This window comes from Phaseolus vulgaris, chromosome 6 (assembly GCF_000499845.2).
Source record: "Phaseolus vulgaris cultivar G19833 chromosome 6, P. vulgaris v2.0, whole genome shotgun sequence".
In the NCBI taxonomy this organism is placed as follows: Eukaryota; Viridiplantae; Streptophyta; class Magnoliopsida; order Fabales; family Fabaceae; genus Phaseolus; species Phaseolus vulgaris.
In genome coordinates, this window is record NC_023754.2 from 11863780 (window position 1) to 11877251 (window position 13472).

At 27.7% G+C, this 13472-nt stretch overlaps 1 protein-coding gene across 1 annotated transcript; it reads left to right on the forward strand.

Moving 5' to 3' along the window:
• Positions 1-4342: 4342 nt before the first annotated feature.
• LOC137833381 (AT-hook motif nuclear-localized protein 20-like) lies at positions 4343-5002 on the forward strand. Its single transcript, XM_068641732.1, has one exon. It carries the CDS (start codon positions 4343-4345, stop codon positions 5000-5002), a length of 660 nt encoding a protein of 219 aa, XP_068497833.1.
• The last annotated feature ends 8470 nt before the right edge of the window (positions 5003-13472 follow it).

Below are 13472 nucleotides of genomic sequence, written 5' to 3' on the forward strand. Positions count from 1 at the left end.
GCATAATCAAACCTTTCTCAAAAAAGTGAGAAACAAATTTGGTGATGTCTTGATCTAAAATATCCAAACCCGGTCCACCCACGTCTTAACACACGACTTCATCAAACATCTTGTTGGTCAACTTCATCGACACCTCATGTATAGAAATAACTTTGCTAATAAGATTATTATCCTTATCGTCGTTATCTGATGCATGTAAGGAACTATAATAATTTATAACATGGGACTCCAATACAAAAGGAGAGGAAGACAAGTTATCCCAATCATTTGAAGATTCATCATGCTATAATAGTTATGTTGTATTTGACAACATTATGTAAAAAATCTAGTATTTTTATCACTATAAGAAAACCATTGTATCTTGATTTTTCTTTCTAATGCTTTTCTTCTAGCGTAAACTCTTCATTAATAATTAAACTAACTTCCATTTTTTTATTTTTGAGATTGTTGGCAACCTCCGGAGAACATGTTTGAATTTGATTTTGAAGATTCTTAAGATTGTAAACAACTTTGGGGACTCATGAATGTTGCTGAAAATGACTTTGTTCAAAATCTTAAGAGAAGCTTTGACCATTTTGAGCAATTTTTAAGATAAACATATATAAGACAACCAGGTATAGAATCCTTTCAAGATCTTTGATAACTTGTTTGAACCCATGGTGATCTTTCCAAATCGAAAGGAGTTTGAAGAGCCTTCTAACCTATACAGGGGAAAAGGAGATAGAGACTAATAGAAGGAAGGTTGTCAAATTGTTTCTATACAAGAAATATAGTCAAAATGAAACATAAAACATACAATCAATGTTGCATAAAGTTCTTTCAGAAACATGTCAAAATGGCTCTTACCAATTATGCTAGGAGGATCAGACGTATGAATGTGAACCATATCAATGAATTCAATCCAAACCGGCTTGTAAGATATCTTTGGACTCACTTATATACTACGAAATATATAGTCTGATAACAGTCCGATAGCTGGTGTTCTGATAAGTCCAACACACTCTCATTAGGATAGACTCTAAATGACATTGATACCATATTAAGCAATTTACTTTAAGCCTAACTCAACCTTATAAAATCGGCTTATAAGATGAAGTTTGCACTCACTTATATACTACGAAATGTATTTATCTCCAACAAACATTGTGAATGTACTTATAAAGGTTTCTTCTTTTGATATAATCAGTAGCTCCATAAATGTTAGTTATATATAAAGTGCAATTATTATCAATGATGGAGAAGGTCAACATTCGATCACAAATAGATAGAATAAAAGGCTACATATATTTCTCACAAAATACACCAAATGTTGTAGGAATCTTATTAACATGAGAGTTATAAGTAAACAATTTCATATTCAGAGAAAAAAAAAAAAAAACCCTAGGAAGCTTGTCATAGGATGTACACAAGGTTCCCTAATCATAATGTAAGACAAACAAGTACAATATTTTTTTATTGGAAAGATCCCAAGAACTCCTAAAAATTTATGCATATAAAAGACAAAATTTTGGATCTTCCTCGGGTATTACAGACCTTGCCTGGCCTCTAAGGGTTTTCTTGAAAGTTTATGATTTTTTTTCTTCTTTTGTGATTTGAAAATCATGTTGAGGGCAAAGACTCTCTCTTGAGCGACATTAACACTTCGTTTGGATCCAAATAATTATTATTCATCTAGCTAGATTTACAAAGATTGTACTTATTTATATCTAGTCATTTAATTAGAATAATAACCCAAAGGTGAGGATTCATGTAAATGTTTTTTTTGCGATACACTACTAAAAATAGAGAGGAAAACCCGCTGAAATTTGTTTACTTTATTACCCTTATTTATTCATATTGAAAATGTGACTCCATTCACATGGTCACATTAAATATTGGGAAAACCTCATGCATGCAAATCCTTAATTTTGTCTGCCTCAGCTATATTTTGCTCCCACATTTAGAGATTATATGAAAGTCACAATTAGCATATCATTCAATTTGATGGAGGAAGAGACAACATTGTCGAGCAAAGAAGTTTTAGCATTATCAACTGAAGTTGGAGTTGAAATCGAGAGAAGAACATGGGTCAAAGATAACATGAAGAAGTTCATTAGAGAAGAAAGGGGAGATTTTGAAACTATGTTAGCATGAGAAATCTATAACGAGGGACACGATTCATCTGAAGATTGGTTAGAACTTTAACACATGCTAACTTTATTCATAGAAGAACTAAAAAGAATCATACGAACCTTATCATTATCCATCAAAAGATTAAAATACTAAAGTTGACAACAAGTTAAAAATAAAAATTCAATTGAAAAGAGATAGTGATTAAGACAAATTAATTTCAATATAAATTAATTAATAGATATTAATAATTGTATCATAGTTATGAATAATAATACGACCATTCAGTAAAAGTGCACAATGACTCATAATATTTAATAGTTGATTTTAATGAAGTAATTAATAAATTTAAAACTTCATAATTATATAACAATCAATACAGTAACATATTACAAGTAAATATATATATATATATATACATATCATTATAACTATTATTATTATAATTCTCAAATTATTTTTCTTAACATTTATTTCATTATTAATAAATTCATGTTAACTCACATAATAATTTAATTGAATTCTCTTTTCGATTACACATATATTTTTATTGAATTATATTTTATGATTGAATATGGATGGCAAAGCGGAATGAGCCGTGCTGATAGCCCACTGAAGAAAAATGTGGAATAGGCTGACTATTTCAACTTGTTGACCCGCTTATGCCTGTCTCACATAATCCGTAGTCTGTGCACAAATCTAGGGTGGGGCAGGGCGAGCCAGCTTGCATAACCTGCATATTTTTAAAATTTAGAAATTTCTTTTTGCAGCCTGATAACTTCTTATTACATCCTTATATTCTAAAAAATTATAAAATTATTCATTCCGTTCAATCCGAAATACAAATTTGTTTTATGGATTGTACAATTTAACATATTGTACAATCCAAAACACAAATTTTAACTTCCAAATTCTATAATCCGAGAAGTCTCTAAATTTTACATTCTAGAATTAAAGAAAAAACATTTAGTGAAAAATGTTAAAGGATAATTTTGAGTATTTTTTTTTTTAAATATGGAGTGCAAGAAGAAAGGCATGGAGATGAAAAAAATTTTATCCTCAATCCTTAATTCATAACACTTTCAAGAAATTCGATAATAATTTTTTAATATTTAATAGTATTTTTTTCTTTCTCAAATACATAAATTCAAATGTTAAATTAGTCACACCTTAATCTTTTTTATAATAAAATTTAAATATTATATATAATATATATATATATATATATATTATTTTATATTATTTTCAAATTAGAATAGTAATAATGTGTCTACCTATAATACCTTAATTTATATATATATATATATATATATATATATTTTATAAAATATTTGATTAATTAATTTATTAATATGATTGAAATTCAAATTATATTAAAAATTAAAATATTATTATAATTTTTTTACTCGTATTTTATTAGTCATGTATGTGAGAATAATACTGAAAGACTATATAATTCATCTAAATAAAAAAATTAAAATTTATACAAAATTTATATTTAAAAATTTATTTTTTCTTAATTTAAAAAAATACTTTTATGCAAACCAATGTGAAACGTACCTGAGATGACCTGCATTGTCATACTTTCAATTTTGGTCAACAAGAGAAAAATCACTATTAGTGGATAAACTTTCTCTTAAAAAAATTATAATAAAATCACATTGGGAATTGAATTAGAGTTTAGTGACTACCCTAGAATATTTTAGAATATTTAGAAACTGATAATTAATGAGTCAAGCATGACTTTGATATAATTAAACAGAGCATTATACATTAAAAAATAATAATAATTAACCTTCTTCATTTAATTACGATAAGTATATTTATAACATAATTCTTTATTAACATTAGTTTACTATAAATTTCAATAAATGATTTGAAAATATTTTACTAACCCAACAGTAAACTATATCACTTTTCTATTATAAAATTTACCAAACCATAATATTTTTTTTCATCAAAGAGACTTTCCTTGAAAACCACCCTCACAAGTCCCTGATTTTTTTAGTTCTCAAGGCGGTTTAGAGAAGCACCCCACTATAAATCCTCCCCACACAAAGTTTTAACCATCCCAACCAAGTTTCTTTCTGCATTTTGGTCACTCAAACTCTCTCACTTCAAAACATATTTCACTTTCCCTCAACCATCTATGGTATCCTTATTTTGTTTCACAAACTAACTTTGACCACCAAACTAGTTTTAATCACAACTTGTCTCTTCCAATAAGTCCCTCATGACTACCAATAAGTCTCTCATGACTCCATCTGCAAGAAGGTCAACTGGAAAAATCCATGGCTCAAAAAACAAGTCAAGGTCCAACTCTCTTCCAATGACTCAATCCACTGATTCTTCTGTGAATGTCTTCACTTTTAACGTGGCTCCCAATAGTGATGTCATGGAGTGTATCTTTGACATTGCTAATCGAGACCAGGTTAGTGTTACTGTGATTGGTGCCTCTGGCAGAATCAATAATGCGACTCTTCAGTCTTCAACCTGCAGTGCACCCAATTTCGTGCTCCATGGACCCTTCACCTTGATCTCCCTCACAGGCTCCTACTTATACAACAATCAATACACCCTTCACCCTGGAGCCACCCCTCCCCTAAACTTATCCTTTGGGATCAACCTCTCCACCAATGGAGGCAAGGTCTTTTGTGGCATTGTCGGTGGTAGCATCATTGCTCGTGAGAATGTCAAGATCACCGTCTCCACCTATAGGAACCCTCATGTTTTAAAGTACACTGTTGAAGGTCAAGATGAGGGTGATAGTCATAGTGACGATAATGAAAATCACACCAGTAACAACAAGCTTTATAAGAATAACCCTAGTAATTATAGTGAAAATAGTAATTTTATGGATTTCAACCCAATGAGTTTCGGAGTTTGTGGATGATGAATTACGTGAAAATAACAACATAGGAGTTGAACCCAACAAATAACTAAACACAAACAAGATTTCTAAGTGTTGTGTTTCACTTCTTTATTTGCTTATTTTTATTTAAAGTCCATTGTTGTAGTGTGTTATACGAGTGGTATAAGAAGAGTGTTTTCCACAACACTTCATCATCTTGTGTTTCTTTAATGGAGTGAAAAGTTATGTATCACCATGCTTGTTTAGATTTATCTGTTTCTAGTGAGTTTGTTTAATAAGTAAATGTATTTTCTTAATCAATTTTTTTTTTGTTCATTTAATTTGTTCTTTTGAGAGAATTGAAAGGTCTTGAAAGATTAAGAGATGATTATAAGAGAGATGAAATGGGTATTTATTGAGATCTTTTTGAAGATTGTGAAGTGTTTTCATAGAAGGAGAAATGGTAATGTAAGTGAATAGTGTTTTCATAGAAGGAGAATCGGTAATGTGATAAAAAATAAATAATTAACCATAAAGAATGATAAAAATATATGAGAAATATTAAATGAGTATTTACACCATTAAGTCCTTATGAAGGTAGAAACTGAAGCATGTCAATGAATTTCTTTAATTAATCAGTGTCCTTTTTATTTTCTTTCTAATTTGAAGTTAATTTATATTTTTCTTGCATTTGTTTTGTGGCTTTGAGAGGAGAGAAACAGGCTATTAGAATTATCTTCTTGTTCCTTTATATTTACAAACCCCTATTATTATATTATCTAAATCAATTTATTGTCTTTTTTGCATAACTCATACCTTATTTATTATGACCATATTTTTATCAACAAAAAATAAGACACATTTATTATGCTATAAAAATAATGTGATTTAGATAACATATATTTATGCCTATTTATATTTAATGTCGTCGTTCGAAAAAAAGTATTTAATGACATTTGTGGCAAATGAATTAATTTAATTTCTAAAACACAAATTTGAGATCTTATATATTTTATTTCGTGGCTCATCATTTTAATAAGGCGTCTTAAAATTTGTTTGGCATTATAAGCTATGTAGCACAGATACGGATACGGACACTGATACGACATGGATACGGACACGGAGATACGTATAATTTCTAAAATGTAGGACACGATCTATATATTATATAATTTTTTAATATATAAATTGAAAATAAATATTTATGTGCAAAAGTATGTTTGAGATTCTTTTGGGAGCATGAAGATATTTTTCATGACGGGTTCAAAAGAATTTGTTTCTTATTTTTATAATCATAATAAAAGTTTATACAATAAATTTGAGTTTTTAGAAAATTATTGTATATATACCTTTTAAAATTGTGTTAGAACTGTGCTAGAATTTTCAAAAATTCAACAAATATTTTTTGAATTGAAGACTTCACTGATAAGTGTCCTACGAGTGTCGACACCAATACGTGTGTCCGACACGGATACGCCATTTAAGAGAAGTGTCTGAGCCTCATAGGTTATAAGTTACACTGATAAATTAGTTTTATTAATAGATTTTATTTCTAAATTTCGAGCTAATAAATCAATTTAATAAATTAAATTTTTTTAATAAAATTAGTTACCAATATAAAATATAAAATAATGTGAAACAACATAATTACATAAGCTTTATATATAAATATTTTTACATTTTAAAATACTAATATAATTATAATTTTAGAATTATAATTATTTTAGAATTTTAACAGATAATTAAATTTTATTAAATTTTTTAATACTTATATATTTTTTTAATTTCATATTTTTTATTTGTTCAATTTATTTTATATTAGTCAAAATAACTTATGAATTAGTGTTATACCACGAAATTGAGAATTTGAATGGTTGTCCACCTAGATGGCTAATAGTCATTCGGTAAAACCTAACACCCACATCATATCATGGAGCAGAGACGCTAATTTCAATTAAGAGATAATAAAATGGGATTAACACCTATTGGGTCTGACAGGATACGGTCCACTAAGGTAGTATAAGTAGGAAGAGATTCTCATAGTGAAAGGTAATGTTAGTCTGAATCTAAAACTAAATCACTAATATTAATTTTTGCTGACTTGAACGTCGCAGTGCCTTCGTAGGTACCTGCACTCTCGGATATCTTGAAAGTACGATTGAAGTTGAAGAAAAGATAAAAGAAGGTACGTAGAGGATATTCGGTCCCAAACAATTGTACTAACAATTAGTTAGATAAATTAAGAAATACTTTTTTAGTTTTTTTTCTGTAGTTTTTTCTAACATTTTAAATCTCTTATTGTTTTATAAAGTTATCTGATTTAGGAATCCCATATGATTCCATTGGCCATTACTATCTTTTACGCCCCTATGCCCAGTCTTTTTTTTTCTTCTTCTGTATTTTGTGAAAGACGCTTATAAGTTCCTCTGGTATTTTTTCTTTTATTTTACCCTTCTCCATCGTAATATATAAAAATTAATTAAATATTAAGTAAAAATTAAAATTAAATAATAAAAAAAGATTAAAATGATTAAAATTAAAGATGAAAATACAATAATTTTATCTTCCTTAGTTATATTGCTCCCAAATTTAGAGATTATATGAAATTTACGATTAGCATATCATTCAATTTGTTGGAGGAAGCAAAGAAGTTTTGGTATTGTGTATTAAACATTAGAAGAAAATTATTAAATATAAATTAATTTTAAAGATAAAAATTAATTAATTATTTATTAAATTAGATAGTATTTTACAGATTAAAAAAATTATTGATATTTAAATTATTTTTTATTATTGATAAGTAGTTTTTAAATTAATGTTTAGTTAGTTATCAATATTTTAGCTATTGATAGTTAATTAGATATTAATTTAAAAATTATTTATTAATAATAAAAATTAATTTAGATATTAGTAATTTTTTAATATCTAAATTATTATTTAATATAGTTAATATAATAATTAATTATTATTTTAAAATTAATTTTTATTTAATGATTTTTTAGTAGGGAAAGTTGTAATTGGAAGAGGTTCATTTGAAGGAGAAAGGAGAGATTTTGGAACTATCTTAGCACGGGAAATCTCTATTGAGGGACAAGTTTCATCTGAAGATTGGTTAGAAGATGAACAGAGGACAACTTTTTTCATAGAAGAACTAAAAAGAATCATAAGTTCAGGAACCTTATAATTATCCGTTTAAAGATTAAAAGATTAAAGTTGACAACAAGTTAAAAATAAAAATTCGTACATGTTAAATGAGAAATTTTTTATAAATTAGTTAATATTTCAGTTATGAAAAGCTTACCCTTCATCTTGGAGTCACCCTTCCCCTTCTCTTATCTTTTGAGATTAATCTCTCCAATGGAGGCAAGGTCTTTTGTGGCGTGGTAGCATCATGTTGATGAGAATGTCAATGTCACAATCTCCACGTTTAGAACCCTAATATTTTAAAGGACACTTGTTGAAGGTCAAGAGCTTGATGATAATAATAATGACGGTAATGAAGCTGAGACCAATAACAACAATAATTATAACAATAATCTTAGTGATTATAGTGAGAATAATAATTTTATAAAGTTCAACCTAATGAATTTTGGAGTTTGTGACTGATGAATTATGCGAAAGTAACAACATAGGAGTTGATCCAACAACCAAAACAGTTTGAATGTCAAGAAACATAGAGAACTCAGCAATAAACTCCCCCATACTCCTATAAAAAATACATCCACAAGTGGCAAGACTAGGATATTCTCGAGCAACCCCAATAGTGTTAATTTTAAACCAACATGGTGAAGGAAACTCTTATCTACCAGGAAGAGAACAAAGAACTTTACCAGAGTACGAGTATTAATAGAAAAAAACTTAATGACATTGAAATCCAACATATCATTCTTCATTGAACCTTTAGAATAATTTCACAAAGACAAGTTAAATCTTTAATTACCGAAATAGCCCTAAAAACATCAATCTTATCCTTAAATCTAGCATAATTCCTCATACGTCATATCATCCAAATAGAAAAAGTTATCACAACAAGCTTAAACAATTTAACCTAAGGACTACCATTACTCTTAGTAAAAGAAAAAAAGATCATCATTATTAGAGAATTGAGGAGTAAGAAAAATCTTTCGAACCCAACTCCAAATATGCAAAGCAATGAAACATTCAAAAAACTTTCCACAAAGCGTACACATAAAACATATATGCAAACCTTTATATTGAATATGTTGATATGTAGGAAGTCGCCCATGAAAAACTTTCCAGAGTACTATAGTTTTAGAAGACGCAATAGATGAAGACCAAATGAATTTACCCAAATCACGACGAAGTCCTATTCTTTTATATTGAGCATTTTTTTTTGTTAAAAACTACTACAAAGTTCCATGTAAGGATTTGTGTTTTTTTTATAGTAAATAAGTGTATGTTTTTAATTTAATTGCGTTACATATAATATATGTTGAATAAAAGGTTGTTAAGTGAGAATAACTAAAACCATTTTGTTTTTCTTATGTTATAATGAGCTGAAAATAATTAAAATAAGAAAATAGGGGTGTTGATAGCATTTGAAAATGATGGATGTATGAAAATAGAATCTCTTCATTGAGAATCAGTTTTTCCATTTCCTTCTTCTACAAATCTTGTTCTCCTCTATCTAAAAATCCATAAAGTCTTTTCCTCTCCCATTTTTTTTATCATAAAAGAGAATAAAATAAATAATTAAAAGTATTAGGGTATTTCAACCCTTTTAAGAAAAACCTAATAGTGTCCTAAAAAAAGAATGACAATAATCCTGCTTTGTAGTTTAGGATTTAGGGTTTGATTTGCATAAAGTTACATAATGTGATCCATATCTAACCCTAAACCCCACAGATGAACCCATCCATGTCCAATCTGAAAAAACAAATATATGTATAAGGTTTATTAAAAAAAAATATCCTACTATGGCCTCATGGTATTTACCATACGTCTCATCTAACATAATTTCATAAAAATGTTATGTGTTATTTCCTCCTTTCCTTTTAGCATACTTGATTCCCCTTTCTAATTGTTACAAGAACACAAAATATTACATTTGAGAACACTTGTGAGCCACTTATTTAATTAAAAATTAAAATTTAGAATTTAAAGTTTGTAATAAATGTTTCAACCTAATCCAAAATGATATATCTAACTTAGTTAATAGTTAAATTTATAAATTTTTTTAATAATAATAATTATTTTAGATATCAGTAATTTTTTATTATTAATAAAATAGTATTTAACTTAGTTAGATTTTAAGTGTAAGAAATCTTGGTCTTGAGCCTGCTAAATAGAATTGGAGTTGATTTGGAACCATGTGATACTTTTGTGAAGCTTAAACAACTTGTATTTGATGTTCTCATTTATGCATAATTCATTCAATGCAATATTTTTTTTTTCTTACCAAAATGTCACTTGAAAGTATTAATAGTTTCTTGATTATATATTTCCACAGGAAAAATTCACCAGTGAGAACTTGATAAAATTTTGATAACTAGATTATAATTTCTCACCTAGTGAAATATCCATGAAGGAACCTAATGAAATCCTCTTAGTAAAATAATATTTCGTTCAATGAAAAACGAAAATAAAATTATTTTTAATTATTTAGTCTTATGATTCAGAGAATTATCAATACAAGAGAAAACAAGTTTTAACACAGGTTATTTAACGGAGGTTAATATAATCTTAGGAATTGACTTAATTAATGGAAGTTTTTTAACCTTCGTTAAGTTTCAAATGTTATTCTAAAACCTCAACAAAATAACAGAAGTTTTTTTAACATTCATTAAATTCCAAATGTTTATTTTAAAACCTCAACAAAATAACGAGGTTTTTTTTATCATTTGTTAAATTCCAAAGATTTATTTTAAAACCTCATCAAAATAACAAAGGTTTTTTTAACCTTTGTTAAATTCCAAAGATTTATTCTAAAACCTCAGCATAATAACGGAAGTTTGTTTAACCTTTGTTAAATTCCAAAGGTTTATTCTAAAGCCTCAGCAATTTTTTAACCATCACTAAATTTCAAAGGTTTATTTTAAAATCTCAGCAAAATAACGAAAGTTTCTTTAACTTTCATTAAATTTCAAAGATTTATTGTAGAAACACAGTAAAATACTCCAGATTTTTCAAACTTCAATAAATAAATATAATTAAATATATTTATAAATAAATAATTAAAAATTATATAGTTTTAATATACTTTATAACTAAATTCTCTAAAATTTTGAAAGCGTAACTTTACATTACAAATAAGTTTTCTAAAGTTTCAAAAAATTATTTTAAAAATTCACCAAAATAACCTTGGATAATAAGAATTTCAACAACTAATCTTGGATAATAAGTATTTCAATAGTATTTCTTGGTAGTTGGTTTATATAATTCCTAGTTTTTTTTATGAGCTCATTCTTCAAAAAATCTGACTTATTTTGTTTTAGCTTTTGATGTACATATATTTTATGTGCAATTTTAGTTTTAGTTATAATTGTTAATATTTAATTCTTATAATTTTGAAATATTTTAAATTAAGGTCTTTATTTTAAAATGCATCCAATAATTAATTCATTGTGAAAGTGAGAAGTGATAAAGTTAATTTCTCCTCGCAATATTTTCTTGCAATCTTTGAAGCCCTCGAAGCCAAGAACACATGGCTTTGAAGCCCACATCTAATGGATAATGCAATTATTTAGGATATATAAAGCAATGATAAATACCAGTTGTGCCAAGCTAGGTAATGGTGGCTTATGACCGGAGTTGGGGTAGTAAGGTGATGGAAGAAGCAATGATAGTGCCTTATTTAATGTTTCTTCTCCTTAGATATAGTACACATAAGTGTGATTGAATTATGATTCCTTGCTAGGATTGTCATTGACACCATTGAGCCTATGTCGAAGAGCAGTGTGTCTATGGTGGAAGAAAAATGTTAGGAGGATCGTTAGAGATGGTGGAAAATGGGGTTGAATGTTATTTCAGACGACAAGTCATTTTAAGAAAATTTTGAAACTCATGATATTTTACGAAGGTTCTTAAACCCTTGGTATTTAATGGAGATTTTGAAACCCATGGTATTTTACAGAGGTTTTTAAACTTATGGTATTTTACGGAGGTTTTTAAACCTGTAGTATTTAACGAAGGTTTTTATCCCCACGGAGGTTTTGAAACTCGTGGTAATTTGCTTATGATTCTTATGAATTATTTTAATTGTGTTATCTTATTTTGTTTACTTGTGGATATTTGTTTATATGTGGTTGTTTTATAACTGTGATGATCATGTGCTAACATTTTTTTTGAAAGCTTTGATGTCCACCCAACAAATTTTAAGTCGCTCAACAAAATTAGTTTACAAGAATTGAAAATTTTCTCTCTAAAATGTTTCTGTTTAATGATTTGAAATTTGTTCAATGAGTGTAGGGTGATAACATTATGAATTTTGGTGATGAACTCAATAAATTATCCCTTACTATTATATATAAATAGGTTCAACAAATTTATTTTTATTCATGAATTAGAATAAAACATAGATTTCAGTGGGATCCTTGTTGGAACAACTAGCTCTAACATGGGGTTGAATAGAGTTTATACTTTTCTTGTAGAAAGCTATACAAAACACAATAGATTTTATATGGTTCACCCAAATTCATAGGCTGCATCCAATTCTCTCTTAAGCGGACAACTCAAGAGGTCTCACTAAACAATCAATTTACTACAAACGAGTACACCAACCACTCTTTGTTACAAATAAGTATACAAACCACTCCTAGTTCTTACAAATACACAAATTACTCGTAGTTATACAATTTAAACCTCCTTCTAAGATTATATCCTCTCAAAAGAAAAGAGCACTCTCAAATAGAACCCTCTCAGAGAGAGCACATTTAAAACTCTCTAGGTATACTTCACAATGTAAAAATTACAAAGGTTATCGCTCAGCCATAAAGAGCATTATAAGATCCCCTATTAAATTGAAAAAACTGTAAATAGTTTTGTGTTCTTTATCTTTATTTTGAATCCTTTATATAGACTGAAATATGACCATTGAAATTTTAATTTTGTTAACACTCGTTCTTTACTTCAACTTTAATAAGATTCTTCATCTTCTTTTTCTTAAATGCTTGATATATGGAAAGTTCTGATTTGAATCTTCAAAGTGCTCATGCCTTGGTTATATTTATAGACAAAAAAAAGTGAACAAGATTTGCAAATGCAATAATTAATTACAATTAATCATAAATGCATATATTTACTTGTTTAATTAAGTGGATGACTATAAGACCGTCAACAATAAAACAATTCCAAACATGGATATGTAGACATTAGAAATAATGTTTCAAACACTTAATTTTAATCTAGGAAATATGTTATTATTACTGTTTGATAATTGTTTAAAACCATGTTAAAACTCGTATGGTTTATAAGACAGTCCATCACGAGACTTGTTATAAGTATTGGATGGTCTAATGAATCCTTTAACTGTCACACAATCCATGTTAGAATG